At 36.9% G+C, this 20,519-nt stretch overlaps 1 protein-coding gene across 1 annotated transcript in view; it reads left to right on the top strand.

Annotated features, from left to right (window-relative positions):
* LOC140139798 (uncharacterized) overlaps positions 1-20,106 on the top strand; it is an 82,107-nt gene extending 62,001 nt beyond the window's left edge. The window contains 13 exon segments of the mRNA XM_072161509.1: positions 2,256-2,357; positions 3,748-3,852; positions 4,385-4,486; positions 5,122-5,196; positions 5,198-5,304; positions 5,306-5,363; positions 10,165-10,272; positions 10,870-11,067; positions 12,482-12,580; positions 13,661-13,768; positions 14,255-15,602; positions 17,460-17,645; positions 19,608-20,106. Of these exon segments, the coding sequence (XP_072017610.1) occupies positions 2,256-2,357; positions 3,748-3,852; positions 4,385-4,486; positions 5,122-5,196; positions 5,198-5,304; positions 5,306-5,363; positions 10,165-10,272; positions 10,870-11,067; positions 12,482-12,580; positions 13,661-13,768; positions 14,255-15,602; positions 17,460-17,645; positions 19,608-19,789 (2,778 nt within the window). The 3' untranslated portion in view covers positions 19,790-20,106.
* Positions 20,107-20,519: the final 413 nt, after the last annotated feature.

The raw sequence follows: 20,519 nt of genomic DNA on the forward strand, positions 1-20,519 counted from the left end.
TACGATACTTTTACAAGGCAAAAAGCAACTTTTCTAAGCATTGTTGACCTTTTGCCTTCACTAGAAAGTTTCCTATTACTAATAACTTTGAGACTGTTTGTATGTTTAAAAGGTACAAAATTAACCATAAAGCACACTGTTTTATTGCCACATTCAGAAATTTCAATTATACTAAAAATCATTTTATAAACGAATCGTTTCTGAATTGATTGACAGGTGATGTCAGACACAATTTTGTAACATAACCCCCTGAGCACTGCCGATCTAACATTGTCTGTGATTGGTCAATTACATGATATCTTCACTTTAATCACCAATCAGAATGGAGCTTTGCAAATAATTCACCCTAATTTTTGTGTGTGGTGAAATTATACTAAGAATGTTGCTGATTGGTCCAATTGATAATGAAAACTTCTTTTTGGCCAATCAGCAGGTAGTTCTCATGGGGTTAAGTATTGGTCCCTCTGAAAAAGTTGACTGTGTGCATTGTGTATTTTATTTTTGTAATGATTTCTTAGCCTTAAAGGGCTTTTAAGCTATGAACTTCTAGCTGCTTTTGTTTGAAACCAGTACTGAAAATGTTGTGTCTTCTCAGTCTTGTAAAGCTGGGTAGACAATAGTCCACAATACCTGCAATGTTCTGATTTTGTTTTATTTTTTATTGTTTATGTTTTTGTCCTTCAGAAATACTTTCTAAATTATTTCAGCATGCTTATTTTGATATATCAGGCTGAAAAAAGTTCAGAGATTTGGAGGAAATATTTTGAAATATGGAGGGAAACTTTGCTTTCCCATTCAAGAACTTTAGAAATTATAAGAACACATAAGAAATTATACGAGTGGATGTTCATACGAAGTGGTATACATAATTTCTTATTCATAAGAAATGATGTGAAATTTTGCTATCTTGTAGTAAAATGTGACTCATCTTTCCAGGATATGGGCTATTCCATTTAAAATCCACACTACCCCTGTATAGAAGATTTGGAAATAGATCTTCCACAGGGTGTATGAATTTCAAATGGAATTAGCACATTAAGCAGCTCCATTTGAATTTCCTACACCCTCTGGGAAAGCTTCAACCTGAATCTTTCACAGAGTGAGGGTGAATTTCAATTGGAGCTGCCTAATGTGCTAATTCCATTTGAAATTCATACTCCCCCTGTGGAAGATATTTCCAAAGTTTTCCACAGGTTTTGTTGTGATTTTAAATGGAATAGCCCAATTAACAATTTTTCCAGTCCTGGTTACTAGAAAACAATATTTCTTTGGTTAGATGTTGTACCCCAATTAAAATCCACAGCTCAAAAAATGGAAGACTTGACTTTAATCTCCCACACAAATGGAGCCACTCATTTAGGTAACCCCATTTGAAATTTACACTCCCTGTGTGGAAAATTAAGGTCATGTCTTCCATAGGGGGTGTATGGATTTCAACTGGAATAGCCCAATGTATGCAATTATTGGTTTCTGTTGTAAAATGATTCAACATTTCTGATTAACACCTAAGCATCCTTCTTAGTCTTCTTGTAGATTGGGCTATTCCATTTAAAAACCACACCACCCCTGTGGAAGATTTAGGAAATATCTTCCACAGGGGGAGTATGAATTTCAAATGGAATGAACACATCAGCTCCATTTGATACACACCCTCCCTCAATGAAAGATTCAGATTGAATCTTTCTCAGGTGTATGAAATTCAAATGGAGCTGATAATGTGTTCATTCCATTTGAAATTCATACTCCCCTGTGGAAGATATTTCAAAAATCTTCCACAGAGGTAGTGTGCATTTTAAATGGAATAGCTCATTTGTTCTTTCCGTGTCAAAAGTTGCAAGTGGTTACCTCTTTGCAAAATCTAGATTCATAGTAATCACTCCCTGCTGTATCATGGCGCTGGCATAACCTTACATCCCTATTTCGTTGTTGGGCAGGAAAAACCTCCTATGTACTTATGGCCCCTGAACATGTTTAAAACAAAACTGCCAACAGCTTACATAGGAGGTTTTGCTTTAAACATGTTTAGGGGCCAATGACACAGGAGAGTTTTCCTGCCCAACAACAATTTTAGAATTAGTTTCCTTTCTTTCTTATTTTCTCCATACCAAGCTGGGCAGTTAACTGCTCTAATATTTTCCAGAAGTAGATATTTTTCAGCTACTAGCTCTCTTTTTTGTTGTCATATTTTCTTTCATAATTTCTCAGTTTGTTGATAATACATGTATATAAACTGCTGTTCTTTTCTCTCCACACAGCATGGACAAACACCTCTTCATCTTGCTGCTGAGAATGACCATGCCGACATCGTCAAGTTCTTCTTGAAACACAAACCAGAGATTGTAACTCTAGCTAATTCCGTAAGTACTGTGGCAGATGTAGTGTTTGATCAGATTGTAAATGACGGGCCTTATAACATCACGGATTAATATCAATATATTTTATTGGAGAGAATTGTCTTGTGATATCTCGCCAGAAATAGTGCAAATAATTACTTGAAGTCCTGTCCTTTGTCTACTTTCTTTAACACACAAAATATAGACCAGACAGATCAACTATATCACTCTTAACGTGGGTCTACTCTTCGGCGTAGTGATAAAAGCCAAATAATTCCTGCCGATTACGAGCTGATCAAAGTATATAGTGAATGTTAAAGAAATCACAGCTAGTTGTGATGCTTGCTGATCATACTCCCAACACTGAGCAATTTAATTTAAATAAGAATTTTTAACAGTACATTAAGCTAAGCAGCTTTTGAGAAAATATAAACTAATAGGTTTAAGGGATCTAAAATGGCGTTTATTATGTTTCGACAGTATTTTTGTGGGACATGAGAGCACCTCAGACCTATCGAATTGCATTCTGAATCTGAAGCATGTCTTTCTGATATCAAATAATTTTCATTTTTTGAAAATCACAATATAATACAAATTTTATGACAAATTATAAAAATTTGATATTTTTCAAATTTTTGATATATAACAGTCCTCGAAGTAAATTATATAAATCTAATGACATATTCTTAAAGTGTATGTAGCAGGGAGGAAAAAGCCGACGGTCAATTGAAAATTTTGACCTTTCATATTGAAGATATGGATTTTTTCCCAAAAAGACCTAATTTTTTGTGTGTTTTGTGAAAAAATCCATATCTTCAATACGAAAGGTCAAAATTTTCAATTGATCGTCGGCTTTTCATCCCACCTACATACACTTTAAGTATAAATCATCAGATTTATAAAGTTTACTTCAAGTACTGTTAAATATCAAAAATATCAATTTTTAATGATTTGCCATAAAATGTGTATTAAATTGCGAATTTCAAAAATCAAAATTATTTGATATCAGAATGACATTCTTCGTATTCAGAATGCAATTCGATATGTCTGATGTGCTCTAATGTCCCACAATAAATACTGTCCAAACGCTCATACCCCAGCCCTTAAATCAATATTGTATAAGTAATAAACAGACAAGAGCAAAAGATGTATTAAAAGCTGTTTTATAATCCTGATAAAGATGCCTAAAAGAGCTTCATCTGCAGGACTTATCCGGCCAATGTACCAGAATTGTGTCCAGGCTTCAGTACTAAACTTATTTTTCAATTTTAATGAAAGGGTTGTCATATAAGAATGTGATTCATTGGGAATTGATTTAGAACAACAAGTCTGAATTTGATGAAAAATATTAAGTGGCCAAGTTTTTCATAAGTTAGCATACATTACACTAAACATTTTGTTGTTCGTTTTACAGGATGGTTCAACATGTGCTCATATTGCTGCCTCCAAAGGAAGTGTTGCTGTAATCAAGGAACTGCTTCGCTTTGATAGGATAGGAGTCACTACAGCTAAGAATAAGGTATGCACAAATGGCCAAAGTTGATCCATGTGGCTTGTATGGAGTGGTATTTTTTGCATATGTGACATGATCAATTGTATTGAGTCAAATATGAATGCTACACCGGGGCACTCACATGTAAAGGTGGTACAGTTATGTGCGACAGTTCCTTAAGACCCAAATATGGATCTGCTCCAGTTCTTTGAGCCTAGAACATGGGAACCTATGTAACATATAAACTTGATAGTTAGCATATGTGCTTACTATTGAGTGCTGTTTTGAAATTTTATCAAAATTTAGCACTTTACAAACTGAGCTACTCGTATATAACTATATGTGTTTCAATGATTTGCTCAAAACCCTTTACACTTTTGTGGACAGGGTTCTGCATGTTTGCATGTTTAAAAGCGCTTGATAGCTATCAAGTTTTTACGGTATTTGTAATATCATAATAGAAACATACTTTTAAATTGTATTTCATATATAATATGTAGGCCTAAATATTATTGCTGGCTAATGTAAAAAAAATCCCTGTTTTATTTGTTCCCTTCAGACCCATGATTCTACAGCATTACATCTAGCCGCTGCTGGAGGTCACAAGGAGGTCGTCTGTGTCCTCATCGATGCAGGGGCATCACCTACTGAAGAAGATGCGGTAAGTAGTCTGGTCCGACTGCCTGCCCAGGCCAGGAAACACTTCCTGATCAGGCAGCATGGTATCTCACAATGCAATGCTCTATTTCAAATAGAGCATCCTTTAATAGAATGTTATTTCTTTGTGTGCAGTAAAGAAATAGGTCAGATATGTAATACTATCAATGCATGTACAATTAGTGGTATTTTTTTCATCAATTTTTATTAAAATGAATATAATTGGCATATTTAAATCTGAGAGGGGCACATTTGTTTAAAATTAAATTAAACAAATGTGTACATGGGAAACCAACAACCCAGCAAATGCAGTAATGTACGTTTTGAAATGTTTTGAAATGTTTTTGTTGTTTGTTTAATAATATTTAAATATCGGTTTATATAATGGTCATGACAATGTTTTTTATCATTTTGTATCAAAACACTATTGTGTCAACACTTTAAATGTTATTAAAAATATTTCATACCTGTTATATAACCTAACATTAAAACATATATTCTGGCAACCTTTTCTGGCCTTTTACAAACACATTTTGTGTTTGCTGGGATTCAAGGCCTCAATAATGCAGTATGTCACCAAAAGACCCTAAATATAGTTTACTTAAGTTTACCACATTATGCTTACTTTTTGCTTTTCAGGATGGTATGACTGCCATTCACTTGTGTGGTAAAAATGGCCATGTAGGAGTCATGGGCGTCCTCAAGAGCAAGATTTACGCTGAAGTCCGCTAGTGTCAAGACAGGTTTAGCGGCGCTTCATGTCGCAGCTCACTATGGCCAAGTGGACTTTGTCCGTGAGATGCTGACTAAAGTGCCGCTACGATCGCAGTGAAGCGCCCACTGTGATACCATCAGATATGAAGGATTTACCTCTGCATGATGTAAGTGTTTTATTGTTTCTTTGAAACTTGAATTCAATATGAATTAAAATTCCTCTAACATACTTTATAACAGTACATTTAATACTTATGATTAGAATATCTCCAAATTCTGAATTCAGGTCTACATTTAGAGTCATGTTATTTTTTAAGCAAGAACAGATGATTAATTGTGTTTTCAACTGACTGAGTGTCCCAGGTTAAAGAAGAAATAAAACAAACAAACAAATATTCACACATACATAGGCCTATACATATGGACTTTTATAGCACAATATCACAGTAGCAAAACAAATTGGAAATTGGGGGTAATCGGGGGTTAACACCAACTCTTTTTGAAACTGACTGCAAGCTACATGTGCAGCAATGGCTCTGCACAAGAGACTTTTCATTTTGTTTTTAAATTAAAATATTTCAGAATTGTAAATTTTCATGACCATATTTGGAATCAGCATGAAAAATGCATTAAAATGAGTATAAACAAGCCTAGTATTGGTTCAGTGGTTCTTGAGATCTTGATATTTTAAGGACTTAAATATCTCAAAACGTTTAATGTTGAAGCTTATAATGGTCAGCACTCAGAACATTAATATTGTGGGTGTTACTTTTTTGTTGCACTTTTTGATATATAGCAGAAGGAGGTATGTAATGAAATCAAGTGTGTTGTAGTTACCATGGTTACCAGCATATAGCTCAGTTTCTATCTTTGACTTATTCGCCTTAGTCACTGGTTACAGGTCGGTAGTCAGAAGGGTCATTAGTCCAAAAAGGGTATTTATAAACCCTAATCTTTACCCTAAACCAAACCCTAACATGGACCTTAGCCCTAATCCTCACCCTAAACATAACTTAAACCCGAACTTAACCGTAACTCTAATCAGTCCTAACACTTAGTTACCCTAGCCCTAACCTAACCCTAACACCATTCCTAACCCTAGCCTTAACCGTAATTGTAATCCTAACCTAAAATGCCCTAAATCCTAACTATAAATGACCCTTCTGACAAACGGGCTGTTCCCACCTTAGAAACTCAGGACGGAGTATGTGTCCTCTTATCTTTGAACAAGTTCATTAGGAATGTTGATTCAACTGTGAATTTTGTTCATTTTGAACAATTCCAACTAAAAACGAAGGTGATTTACTCACGCTTTAGTGACGTTTCACCACTACACTACTGGCTTCATCAGACTGGCAACTCATCACATCTGACTGCTTGCTTTTATAGGCAACAGGGTGCACCGTAGTAAGTGTAGTGGTGAAATGTCACTAAAACGTGAGTAAATCACCTTCGTTTTTAGTTGAATTGTTCAAAATGAACAAAATTCACAGGTGTGTCCTCTTGTTCTCCACTAAATCATTCTTCTCCATCCCGGTCTGCCTGATGGCACTTGACCTTTTGGTCACCTGTAGGGACATTCCTGAATCTTTCCTCATATGGTCTTTCCATCTTGTTGATAGTCATCCTGATTGTCTTGGGACATTGTAGTCATTCTAGCTGGTAGGCTTGGAGTGGGAGTCATAGTTGGGGCATTCTGAAAAAATGCCCAAACCAGGGCATTTCAATTGTCGATTGAGAGACTTCTTCAGTGTAGTCTTTGTTATGTTGAGCCTTTCTATATATCAGTAATCAGTTTTATGTTCAGTTATGGAGAGCTCAGATGCAAAATCCAATCAATGCCATTTTCAAACTTTTTTGAGTTAAAGTCGCCAACATCTAGTATATCGCTAGCTTTAAATTGACACTTTGTATGTTTTCTTATTATTTTCTCTTTGTTTAACCAGTTATATATGCCTATGATCTTAAGTTGAGAAAAATGGATACCGTATTTCGTCAAATAAACGCCCCGGGGCGTTACATTTTCCCAAGGGGTGCGTTTATTCAAGGTCAATTTTAGAACGATAATTTCCGTTAAAATCATTAGGTAAACTTAAAACTCATGCTAAAATGACGAACTATGAACTAGAAACACTGACTTCTGGCTCACTTCCGGGTTTCCAATCCAGATTTTCGCCAATTATTGACGCTATTATCGACCATGTGGGCAACTTGGTAAGCTTACTACACAAGATAGCATGGAAATATCAGCATTTTTGAAACATCTTGGTTGAAAAAAGTGGTGGGGCGTTTATTTGAGGGGGCGACTATTTGACAAAATACGGTATATCGGTTTTTGCATCTGGATGGACTCTTCATATGATGAATGTTGTGTGGAAGTCTATCATACTTCTTGTCTTGTCATAAATTTACTATTAAATGTCTTTGAGCCCAAAATAAAAATTTGGGTCCACACTCTTGAATTCATACATTTCATTTCACTATAATGTTTGGTGGGTAGTGCTCCCTAGGAACTGGAAATGAGGTGTTTGTGTGAGCTGAAGCAGTAAAAGGGGGTCTTTGGGAGCTGCAAACTGTCAAAATCAAGGGTCTTTCTTGGTTCTCTGGTTAAAAATTGCCTGGGTGAAAAAAAAAGAGAAATCGGTCAGACACTAAATTTGATAACCAGACAGGTTTGGTTCACCCCAGAAGAACTGCTCTGTTGGGGCTTTCTCTTTAAGGATGGAACACATTGAGATTTGAGTGCCCCCTTCCCCAGGGTCTTCTACCAGTTTTGTATGACTTTTCCCCTTTCTACTGAAACAATCAAGTTGAATTTTAGTTTTATGTCCTTCTACCTTGATCATCTATACATTTCCCTATTCTAGTTGAAATCGACACCCCTGTAGAAGACATGACCATAACCTTCCATACAGGGAGTATAAATTTCAAATGGGTTACCTGAATAGTATGTGACTCCATTAGAAATCTACACCTCCTGTGTGGCAGATTAAGGTCATGTCTTCTATAGGGGGTGTATTTAGTAATTGTCAAGTGTCTTGTAGTATGATGGGAATATCTTGAGTCAATGTGTCTAAGAATGATGTAGAGTGCATGATTACTTTTTTAAATGTAGACTTTGATAGCAAAGTAAAAATACTTTTCACCGTTAGACAGTTCCGTCAAATAATTATTTTCCTAAGTCTTCAATTGGCTGCAGATCAATTATTGTGGAGTTTTGAGTTGGTTAAAAGAAGTAGAATTTCATATAGTAAATTTAGAAAACATTGGACTATTCCAGTTGAAGTTCATACACCGGCCTCCTATGAAAGACATGACCTTAATCTTTCACACAGGGAGTTTGAATTTCAAATGGGGTTACCTGAATGAGTGACTCCATTTAAAATCTACACCCCCTGTGTGTAAGATTAAGGTCATGTCTTCCATAGGGGTGTATGGATTTCAACTGGAATAGCACATTTCCAGTTGTATTCAGTAATTGTCAAGTGTCTTGTAGTATGCCGGGAATATCTTCAGTCAATGTGTCTAAGAATGATGTAGAGTGCATAATTACTTTTTTCAACTAGACTTTTGATAGCAAAGTCACAACACTTTTCACCGTTAAATAGTACCATCAAATTAACAGTTTCCTAAGTCTTCAATTGACTATCAGTCATGCAGCATGGTGATCAATTATTGTGGAGTTTTGAGTTGGTTAAAAGAAGTAGAATTTCATATAAATGTAAATTTAGAAAACATTGGACTATTCCAGTTGAAGTCCATAAACCCCCTATGAAAGATGTGACCTTAATCTTTCACACAGGGAGTTTGAATTTCAAATGGGGTTACCTGAATGAGTGACTCCATTTGAAATCTACACCCCTTGTGTGAGAGATTAAGATCATGTCTTCCTTAGGGAGTGTATGGATATAACTTGGAATTGCCAAGTTTTGGTCAGTTCTCAAAGAATAGCATAGACATATTAGACAATGTCAAGTTGTCAGTGTTATCTTATAGCTATTATACTGTAGTTGATTATTTCAAATGTTATAGTTTAGAAGGGATAAATTCAGATCATAAATTTTTCAATTTTTTTTCAATTCTAATTAATCGGCTATCATCTTAAATAATAGACATCGAAAATTTTGTCATAGTTCATACAAATAAATTAGAGTATAATGTTGTTTTGTTCTATATTATTTTATTTGGTTGCTGTTGATATGCGCTGGTGTTGGACCCGCAAATTAGTACACAGCTGAAGCTTTTGTATTAGGAACTTGTCCTGAGGGGGTTCTTGGATTCTGGCTGGGTACCCATGCTTTATCCGTTTTAGCGAGACTAGACCTACCGTAGTCCCAAGACTCCCACCAGGGGTATCAAACCAAACAAATGACTCTCTCTAGAGATATAATATTCCAAAATTCTCTTGTAGTCTCGCTTGAAATATCTAATTCACCTCTTCTAGTCTCCTAAAGGGTATCAAATTTTCTGATTCATGCCCACATAACTTATTTTTTGGAATTTTTGATAAAAATAGAACAAAGTGTGACTTTTTGACTGTCAAAAGTCATTTCTGGTAGAATAATTGTCATATTTGTGCACTTGGTCTTATAGGGGGGACTTTCACCTAAACTCCGTATGGGTATGGTTTTTTTAAATCTGGGACGGTCCCACTAGGGGTATGTTTCTATAGAAATCTGGTCCCGCTAGGGATGTTATTATACAAATCTGATCCTGCTAGGGGTATATTTTTACTTAAAACTAGTCCCAATAGGGGGTTACCTCCAGGAACCCTGGATGTGGTATGGGTTCCCAAAAAATCCTTTAAGAACCCCCCCCCTGTATGATTGAAACAGAAGTTTCAGGAACCTTTTATTAAAAATCAAAATAACAAAGGGGTATTTGTAAATTGTTTGTATTTGTTTGTTTTTCTGTTTGTTTGTTTGTCTTTAAATATTATAACTGTAGCATATTTTGATTTCTTCACAGCATGGGTTCACACCTCTTCATTTAGCATCTCAGTCAGGACATGAAGGTCTGGTTCGACTCCTGCTCAACTCCCCTGGTGTACAACCGGATGTCCCCACCATTGTACAGGTATGTGAATGTTATTATCTTATGAAATGTGGAAGGGGTGTCTTAAACTTAACTTTAAAAAGTATTATAATTACAATCGCATGGAAAGATTGGGCATCAATTTGCCTGAAACATGCCAGGAAATGGCTTAAGTTCATTTCAAAAATTCAAAATTTTCTAGGGTCTTTAACCCTAACCAAACCCATGGTTTTTTGGCTATTGAAAGGGAAAGAAGAAACAAAAAAGGAGAGAAGATGAACAAACAAGCTACTTGGTCCCCTTGCATGCCAAGCACAAGATTGGCGAGCTGTAGCCACAGGGGTTTTCCTGGCCTGGCCAGTGATTCTGTGGGTATATGGGATGCATGCATGCACAGTGGTTTTCCTAGTGAGATTTAGCTAGTTTTAGTGTGGATAGGGTTCTAAAACCTGTACCTTACTATTTTGTTGTGTCCTAAAATCTAATTTGTGGCATGAGTAATTTTTCATTTGGTTATTTCTGGCCCACAGGGTTAAAAAGGTTGCCCCCTTTCTCTAGTAAGCCTGGCTCTAAGTGATTGATCCTTGGCTTGGGCTGTGAACCACAAGATAATATCCTATTTTTCTTCATGAATTACAGGGTACCATACCATTGCATTTAGCAGCCCAGAGTGGCCACTCAGCTGTGGTTGGTCTTCTGCTCAGTAAATCTACCACACAGCTCCATGTGAAGGACAAGAGAGGGCGTACTGGTCTTCATATGGCCGCAGCCAATGGGCATTATGATATGGTGGCGCTACTACTGGGTCAGGGGTCAGACATCAACACGTTCGATAAGGTAATAGAGTTAAGAATTTGAAAGCCTGTGAGGAAAGAAAGATTAGACTTAAAGGCCCATTCAGTGATCCCAGCGAAAGTGTTTAAACATAAAAATATTTATAAATTGCTTAAAAGTGAAAGATTAGAAGTTCATTAAAGTTGTCATAAAGTATTTTTGAAATGAAAAAAAATTGGCAAACAACAACAAAAAACGGCAGTATTGACAAATTTAAAGCTTCATTCAAATACATGTAGCTAATTTCTTTACTTAAGGGTAGACAAGGTGCTGTTGGTTGAAAAAAATTGATTTTCATTATGTAAATCAGTATATATTATTGAAAAATAACACTTTGATGTTTTGCAAAAGTTTATTCTACAAACGATATACTTTCAAACCTTGCTTGATTTATCGTTGTTAATGAGTTATGTACGTTTATGTAAGTGTTGCAGGTGTTTCAGCCCTCCTACAATATAACTCAAGAACCACAGGACCTACAAAAGTATATCTGTGATATTTGAATTCTACACACTCGCTATGAAATGAGCAATGCGATTTTTGCCAAAGCTGACTACCATTTGCAAGATGCATGATGTCTTCAATACACAGCTTTCAGCTTAACCACTAGCAGGCTATGCTACTAAGAAAGGTTAAAAAATGAATTTTGATTTACTGAATGAGCAAATCACTGAATAGGGTGAGAATACTGATTGATGGACTAGCTAGATGGATAGTGCTTTTTGAATTTGAAAACTAGGAATGATAAAAGCATGTATAATTGCAAGATCCACAGCCTCATCCCTCCAACTTTAAGATTTTCATACCATATCAGAAACCCAGGAATACAGATGTTTTTGTGCATAACCTTTTTGCAGATCTGGTCGTTTGACGATGACATCGTCCAATATGTATTTTCTGTCTATTTTTATATTATTCTGTCTATTATAAAACAGTGGCCTATTGGGAAGTGTAATACATGCAATTATTCGTAACTCGCAAATTTTGTGTCTGAATCAACTGGAATTTTTAGAAATATGCTTTTTTTCATATGTGACATGATCTGATCCATGGGGGCCAAAGGTGGCAAATTTGAAACTGCGATAAAGGCAAAAATATGGAGTAAAAAAACAATAAAATACATAAGATAAAGATTCGATCACAAACTTCATAACTTTAGAACCAAGTGTGTTAGACCTTTTGTGTTTTCAGTATATGAGAGCCTATTCTTTATATTAGGTAGTAATTATTGTAAGTCAATTTTCAAAAATGCCTCCTTTGGCCCCCATGGTGCAGATCGTGTCACATATTGAACATACCATCAAACAGGATGCTAAAATCACAAAATGCCCCATTTAATATTATTTGGTTAAATAAAGTTTTAATATTTTTCAAGATTATTTGGTTTAATAAAATTTTGTTATTTTTCAAACTACAGAATGGTTGGACAGCTCTACACTTTGCAGCCAAAGCCGGATTCCTCAATGTCGTCAAGTTGTTGGTAGAAAGCGGAGCTTCACCAAAGTTTGAGACAAAAGTGAGTTTCCACCTTTTTCAAAGTAAAGTGCAATTGTAGCCAAGCAAAGTACCCCCTTTTCATTGCAATTGTACCAATCAAAGTCCCAGGGGTGCTTCATGTTGATGTATTTGATGCTGTAGTGCACGTTAGTACCCATTGGTTACTGGTTCATGCCTGGGCTCATACACCTGTTCTGAATTTTGAAATGCCATAGGCTTTGTGTTGTGATCATTTTGACCAGTGGTTCGTAACCAAGAAAGCGTAAACCAGTTGACCTAGCAATGGTCATATTCTAACATGCACTATGCCAGCGAATACAGAGAAAATACATGCTGCCCAAATGGATCTGTTTTTCACAACTAAAGCCTAGACATGGGGTATGTTTTCTCAGAAAATACCTAGACCCCTAGGTCTTGGGTTCGAATCCCATGCCGGTAGGTCGTGGGTAAAGTTGGGTAGTGTGCCAGTTGGGATTTGTTGTCTTGTTTATTTGTGGGAAGCACGGTGGCCTAGTGGTTAGGGCACGAGCTTCATGATCCCGAAAGGTTGCGGGTTAGAGCCCCACCACGGCCAGTGTGTTGCGTCCTTGAGCAAGATAACTTAATTCCTAATTGCTTCACTCCACCCAGATGTAATATGGGGAGTTGCGGGGGGTAATTACAATTTAAGTCGCTGAGATTACCTGCGCATCAGTTGCGGACTTGGTGAAGCGGAAATGATTCTGATGTATCCTAATGGCAGTGGAATAAGAAGTGTGCTAATGCTTAGGTGAAGGGCACATTAAAACAACCAACATTTTTTTTGTAACACTTTGGGTTGGTAAACTAGTCTTTTGGGTAGGTTTTTGCAAGAAAAATTGAGACATGGGTCCATAATTCCAGCAACATTTAGCAATTTTTTTTCAGTAAAAAATTACTCTTACAAGTGAAATGTGTGTTAAACTAAAGACACCAAGTCAGCCAGTGCAAACCAGGAGATAAAAAAACTGGAAAATGCCTTGACATGTGAATTGAACCTGTGACCTTCTGCATACAAGGCAGACATTTTAGAATTATTTGACAATTATTATAACCCTATGATTGCATATTTTATTTACAGGATGGCAAAGTCCCCATGTGTTTTGCAGCTGCAGCTAATCACCAGGAAGTACTTGGCTATCTGACTAGAAGAGACCACAACACCTATCATCTGATGGAAGATAAGAAGGTAGGTATGGTTGGTAGGTGGGTGGTTTGGTCCATCAATTCTCAGCTGATTGATTAGCTTATCAGTACTTGGATATCTGACTAGAAAAGACCACAACACCTATCATCTGATGGAAGATAAGAAGGAATGTATGGTTGGTAGGTGGGTGGTTCAGTCCATCAATTCTCAGCTGATTGATTAGCTTATCAGTACTTTGCTATCTGACTAGAAAAGACCACAACACCTATCATCTGATGGAAGATAAGAAGGTATGTATGGTTGGTAGGTGGGTGGTTCAGTCCATCAATTCTCAGTTATTGATTGATTAGCTCAGTATGCCCCTTAAGAATAGTCAGTACAATATTAAGCTTATTATTGCTAAGAGATCTAAAGCTCTATTTTGATTGGTTACTCAAATAATTTTATCCTGTAATCAACGAATCACAGGTTCTGTAAGAAAGGCATTAGGCCTATTGCTAATCCTAAATTTCTCATTTTTATTTACAGTTTGTGTTCGATCTCATGGTTAGCGGCAAATACACTAACAACAAGGCACTCAAAGATTTCATCTTGAAATCGCACGCTCCCATCGACACCGCCGGAAAACTGTCGCAGAGTTTCACCATACAATCCACGAAGGAGAAAGAGCGCGCCCGTGAACTTCTAGATGCAGCTGCATTTTGCGAGTCCATGGCTGTTGATATATTGTCAGTGGCGGCAAGTGTGAGTAGTGCTGGGCAACTACTGAAAGCAGTGGATAACAGAGGAATTACAATTTTAGATGTATTGATAGAATGTGAACAGAAAGAAGTTATCGCCCATCCCTCTGTGCAAAGATACTTATCGGATGTGTGGATGGGTAGCTTAAAATGGAGCGCTTTCAAGATCGTCATGTTGTTTTTTGCATTTATCGTATTCCCTCCGATTTGGGTATACTTCTCCTTACCGATCAAACAACGTTTTAACAAATTACCGATCATCAAGTTTATGTCTCTCGTCGTGTCGCATATTTATCTGATTTTATTCTTATGTATGACAACTGTAATAACAGAATTGATTGAAGAATTTATAGTGAGCCAATCACTAATCCCCCGATGGTATGAATGGTTTTTACTAGCTTGGCTCTCGGGGTTGCTACTCTCAGAAATCACAAACTCTGAAGACCGTGCGGGTCTAGGATGGATAAGAGTCATTATACTCATTTTAGCTGCAATAGCATTTATGTTACACGTCATAGCTTTCGGCTTCTACGACAATGCACGTCGGGACTTAATATACGGCAGAAACCAGTTGCTAGCATGGTGTTTATTGTTAGCGTTTGCGCAGATTCTAGAATTTCTTATATTTCATCATCTGTTCGGTCCATGGGCTATCATTATCAGAGACTTGATGAAAGACCTGGTCAAATTTATGGTAATCCTTCTCATATTTTTAGTCGGCTTCATGTTGCATCTTGCGGCAGTCTATCAACCCGTGTACCCTAAAACGGGCACAACGGCGGATCAACAATTGGTGCAAAGTCCTGCCGACACATTCCCGATATTATTCTTTTCCTTATTTGGACTAGTAGAACCGGTAGATTTACCGTCGACTGCGAGACATCCGGCATTCACGCACATATTGATTCGGATTGTTTTCGGCACATATTTGATCGTGACATTGATCGTATTGATCAACCTCCTGATTGCTATGATGAGCGACACCTATCAACGCATCCAGGCACAATCAGATACGGAGTGGAAGTTTGGTAGAGCAAAGCTGATCAGGAAGATGAACAAATCATCCACAACACCATCACCAATTAATTTATTCACTAAGTTGTTTATCTATTTGAAGGCAGCCTATAAGCATAAAGGTAAGAATTTTATTGGTCAGGTTTTTTTTTATTGTAGTCTTAAACATTTTAAAATATAAAATGTGACCGTCCATCACAAACCGCTCGTAAAGTCGGCAAAATGTATTCTGAGATACAGTGCAAAATGTGCATAAACGTTGTATTAATATGTACATCAAGTTGCTGCTACATGTTACTCCTTTAAGCTAGTGTGAGTCAAACACTTTTAAACTAATCCTTGAACCCTAACACCCATACCACAAAATACCACCGGTCCGTGATCGTGTGCTTGGCATGGGGAAGTCTAAGGTTCCAATCCCGGGGGTGCCAAGTGACTTCTTCGTTCATCTTCTCTCCTTTTTCGTATCTTCTTTAACTTCCGATATCAAAAAGCAGGGTTTGGTGTTAGGGTTAGATAAAATGTATTTTTCCAGATTAAAGCCTATGTTAACCATAACACCCATAAATTCCACGATGAAAACCACTGCGCATGTGTGAATCCCAGGGTCTCGATGGCGACGCAAATCACCCTAAGTGTTTTAAAAAGCTCACGGAATTGCTTCCCAGGGCAGCGTTACCCGTGTTGCTACCGGTCCGTGATCGTGTGCTTGGCATGCGGGGTCTAAGTGACTTCTTTGTTCATCTTCTCTTCTTTTTTTTTTTTTTTTTTAACTTCCGATATCAAAAAGCAAGGTTTGGTGTTAGGGTTAATCCTATTGTTGAATAGGATAATTAACTTTTACTTATGCATAGTTCGTAAATAGCTCTAGTCTTTGTTTGATTTGGCTAAATCCTGTTAAAGTGGTGGTTTAAACAACAATTAACAATGAGAGGACATTCCTGAACCTCGTTGATTTGGGGATGATTTGAAGTGACCGCCAATTATGACCATTTAATATTTAATACCAGCAATGTCGTAAAAGAGAAATAATGTAGCACCAAAATAATGTACCTTTTTACTGAAGGAGCTAAGTTTAACAAACCATAACCCGCTTCTGGATTTCGTTGAAGTCAAATGATATATCATTATAAACAGTGGCATGCGCAAAGGGGGGGGGGGTGCAGGGGGCCATGCCCCCCCACTTTTGTTGGTCTTTCGGGGGAAAAACGTTAAAAACGTCAAAATTTGCTCTTAATCAGACTCCATTCGGGGGAACTGAACAACCTGGCCCCCCACTTTCAATGTGCTGCGCACGCCACTGATTGTAAAGCTTATGATATATATTTTCTAAACACGGAAGAAAACAAAATTGACCAGGGGTCGACTTTACGAGCGTTTCGTTGTGGACGGTCACAAATATGAAAAAAAGTACAAAATTTTTAATTGTTTTTAAGAATTTTAATAACATGTTTAATAAAAAAAATTTAAAATGTGAATTATATTTTGTAAAGCTAAGTGTTTGTTGTAACCCGTTCCACACGGGCGTCAACTGCAAATTCCATTTTTTTTTAATTCAAAAATTTCAAATGCATGACCATATCTGCCCATCCACCACAAACTGGTCGTAAAGTCGTCATTTTCCATTTTGAGATACAATCAAAAACAGTAATTGGATTTCTATGTTGAATATACTAGGAATTTGACTTTTTATGAACTATAACTTCACTTCCAGATGTCCGATGAAGCTGATTGAGGTGTCATTTTGAAGCTGAAAGTGAATTCTTTCAAAATCTGCAATAAACAGAAAATGATCTAGCATGACCCTAGAATCTGCAATAAACAGAAAATGATCTAGAGCTGACTTTACTACCACTTCGTGGTGGAAGGATTTATAAAATACAAACAACCCCAGTATTGGTTCAGTGGTTCTTGAGATCACCCTTGGAAAAAATTCCCGGTACGACCACTGATTTTGTTTTTATCTGTTCACTGTATAGGCAAAGTATGTAGCGCCCAAGCTAGGCAGTACATCAATCATGAGGAAGAACTTGATGCAATCTCAGACTCACGATCTGTTGATATGTTCAGTGCGCATGGCAACACTGGCGGTGGGGGAGGTGGTGGTGGCGGCGGATGGTTTGGCAAACTTGGAGGCAGGCGCAGCACTCAAGTTACTCCTGAGGGTAAGTCTTTGTGCATGTACTTTAAGGTGGCTGTGTACTCTCAGACATGCATGTAGTAAAAGTGCAATAACTTTGTAATTATTCGCAAAAACATATAAAAGTATACATTTTTATGAAGGCAAGACATCAATAAATCTTAATATAAATACAGATTTGGGGTAAAACAACAATTTTGAAGAAAATCACAAAAAAGTGAGTTTTTGGCAATATTTGTTAGGTACATCATAACAAAAAAACACTCTTTCCAAAATATTTTATTTTGTTTTTAGCTCAATCTTGAGGCTCCATTCCAAAAACGGTTTTTTTATTTTTTTGATATTGGCCTTATTTTTTTAGATATTGACCATATAAGGCATCAAAATGAACTTTTTAAAATTCAAAAACGCCTATTTGCACAAAATGATGCCCAAAATCGGAAATAGACCAAAATATAAAAAAATGAGAAAACCGTTTCTTGAGTCGATCATGCTTTTTACGATGATCATATTTGCTTACCTATAGATGCTGTATTTATTGAGTTATCGTGTACCTAAATCGTCATTTTACCGAGAAAATGAACATTGAAATAATGGCCGTTGAAGTTTAAAGTGGTCACATTTGCACTTTCATCGAATCTCACAGGAGAATGCGACAGTTTTCGTTTTTGTAACTTATATTACGTGAACATCGGGTAAATCCACAGCCCCTTGAGAAGTTTGAGCGAAATCCATTCATAACTTGATATTTAAATCGGGGAAAGAACTTGAAAAACCCACATTTTATCAGCTAAAACGGAGCCATTTGACCACTAGGTTTTTTTGAAATTAGTTCTTCCGTGGTGTTTCCATAAGATGCGCTGGCGCATGCAGATAAGCGTCGCGTGTCGTCAGCGTATTTGTGCGTTAACAAATTGCGCCATGCGCAAACGCGATGAGTTGTTGCTTGTGCGTGTACCTTGCTGGTACAACAAAGATTTTCTTTCCTTTTCAATTTCAAACACGAGTGGAATAGTGAAATAAAATCCTTAAAATATTGCAGTTGGAGTTTACAAATCTGGATTTTCATTCCTTGTATTTATAAAAAACATAACAAGGTACAAACATATCATAAAAACTCAATTTTGAGAAAGAAACAATGGCTAGAGTACACAGCCGCGTTTAACCCCCCCATGAGAACTACCTGCCGATTGGCCAAAAAGAAGTTTTCATTATTAATTGGACCAATCAGCAACATTGTTAGATTAATTTCACCACACAAAAAAATTGGGGCGAATTATTTGCAAAGCTCCATTCTGATTGGTGATTAAAGTGAAGATATCATGTAATTGACCAATCAGCAATGTTAGATCGGCAAGTAGTGCTCAGGGGGTTAACTCTCTTCACATGGGTGTCGACTGCAGACGACAGGTTTCAATTTTATTTTGAATTCAACAATTTCAGAATTGTAAATTTTCATGACCATATCTGGAATCGGAATGGAAAATGCATTAAAATGGGTACAAACAAGCCTAGTATTGGTTCAGTTGTTCTTCAGGATAACTCTTGATATTTTGAGAAAATATCTCAAAACTTTGGGCTTTTATGTTGAAGCCTATGGCCAGCATGCAGAGCATTAAAAAGGTATGCACAGTCATTCTGCAAGGTTAGCTCATTGAATTTTAAAACTGATAGTCTGTCACAACCCTGAGTTTCAAAAGCCGACCTTATTTCTAGGGCTATTTTTACCCCTACAAAATGTTGCTCTTTTGGGGTGATTTTTTTGGGGGGAACTACCCATTTTTGCCATTTTCGGATGATCAGCAGCTCCTGCATGCTATATAAGCGTGCACAGATCAGCTATATCGTGCACCGTGTATGCATGTGCACACTTCATACGCATTCATGCTGCACACATGTAAAAAAGTTTGTCATTTTCGTAGGGATTTTTCAAAACATATATCCAGAATATTTGTTTACTGTGTTCTCTTAATATATTGATTTCCAGGTGGTGGTTTCTTGCGAGCTAACATTGCTGGACCACAGAGAATAGAGGATGTCGTCGACTGGGATATGGTCGGTAAACGGTATCTGTCCATCAAAGGAGAGGCGGATGACGATGTGAAGAAGGAGGATGATGATGGGGAGGACGATGGAGAAAGTAATGGGATGGTGCAAACAAACAACTAGGAATGAGACAAACCACCTCCTGAGGTACTTGAGTACTTGGTTCTATACTTGTACTCAAGTACTCATTTCCATACTCATTGTAATTTCTTAGTGTTGGATGATTATGATGGGTAGAAGATGCAGAAAGTAATAGGACAGTGGACTTCGGTTATATTTATAAATGCACTATTATAAATACGCACGTGACCACCTCTGCGCTGCCATTATAGCTTGTAGATAGGATGTTCTTCCTATACATTTGAATGCAAAGGCAGAACATGAGACTAATGTGAAGCAAAATTGTCTATTTTTTTCAACTTTGTGATTATATTGTAAACGCTTCCGACATTGAATTTTTTTTCCGTCGTCAAATACTTTCAAAATGTTTATTTTGATAACATATTACAAATTCGAATCCCCATGTGTAATAATTTTGCTATTCAATTAATACTTAAATTTGATGATATTTATCTACAAAGTTCCTATCCTTTTCTGTATAGTGGTCAATGCATGAGGATTTGGTACTTGGTCTTGGTATGTCGTGCTTATGAGTCATGTGCGTATTTAAAAAAGCACATTTATAAATATAACCGAAGTACACTGTAGGATGGTGCAAGCAAAGAAATGAGAATGAGGCCGGCTACATCTAGAAGTACTCGAAGTACTTGGTTCTATTATAATAATACTTGTACTCAAGTACTCATTTCTATACTCATTTATCTTAGTGTTGGATGATTATGATGGGGAGAGG

The sequence above is a fragment of the Amphiura filiformis genome, chromosome 18 (assembly GCF_039555335.1).
Source record: "Amphiura filiformis chromosome 18, Afil_fr2py, whole genome shotgun sequence".
Taxonomy (NCBI): domain Eukaryota; kingdom Metazoa; phylum Echinodermata; class Ophiuroidea; order Amphilepidida; family Amphiuridae; genus Amphiura; species Amphiura filiformis.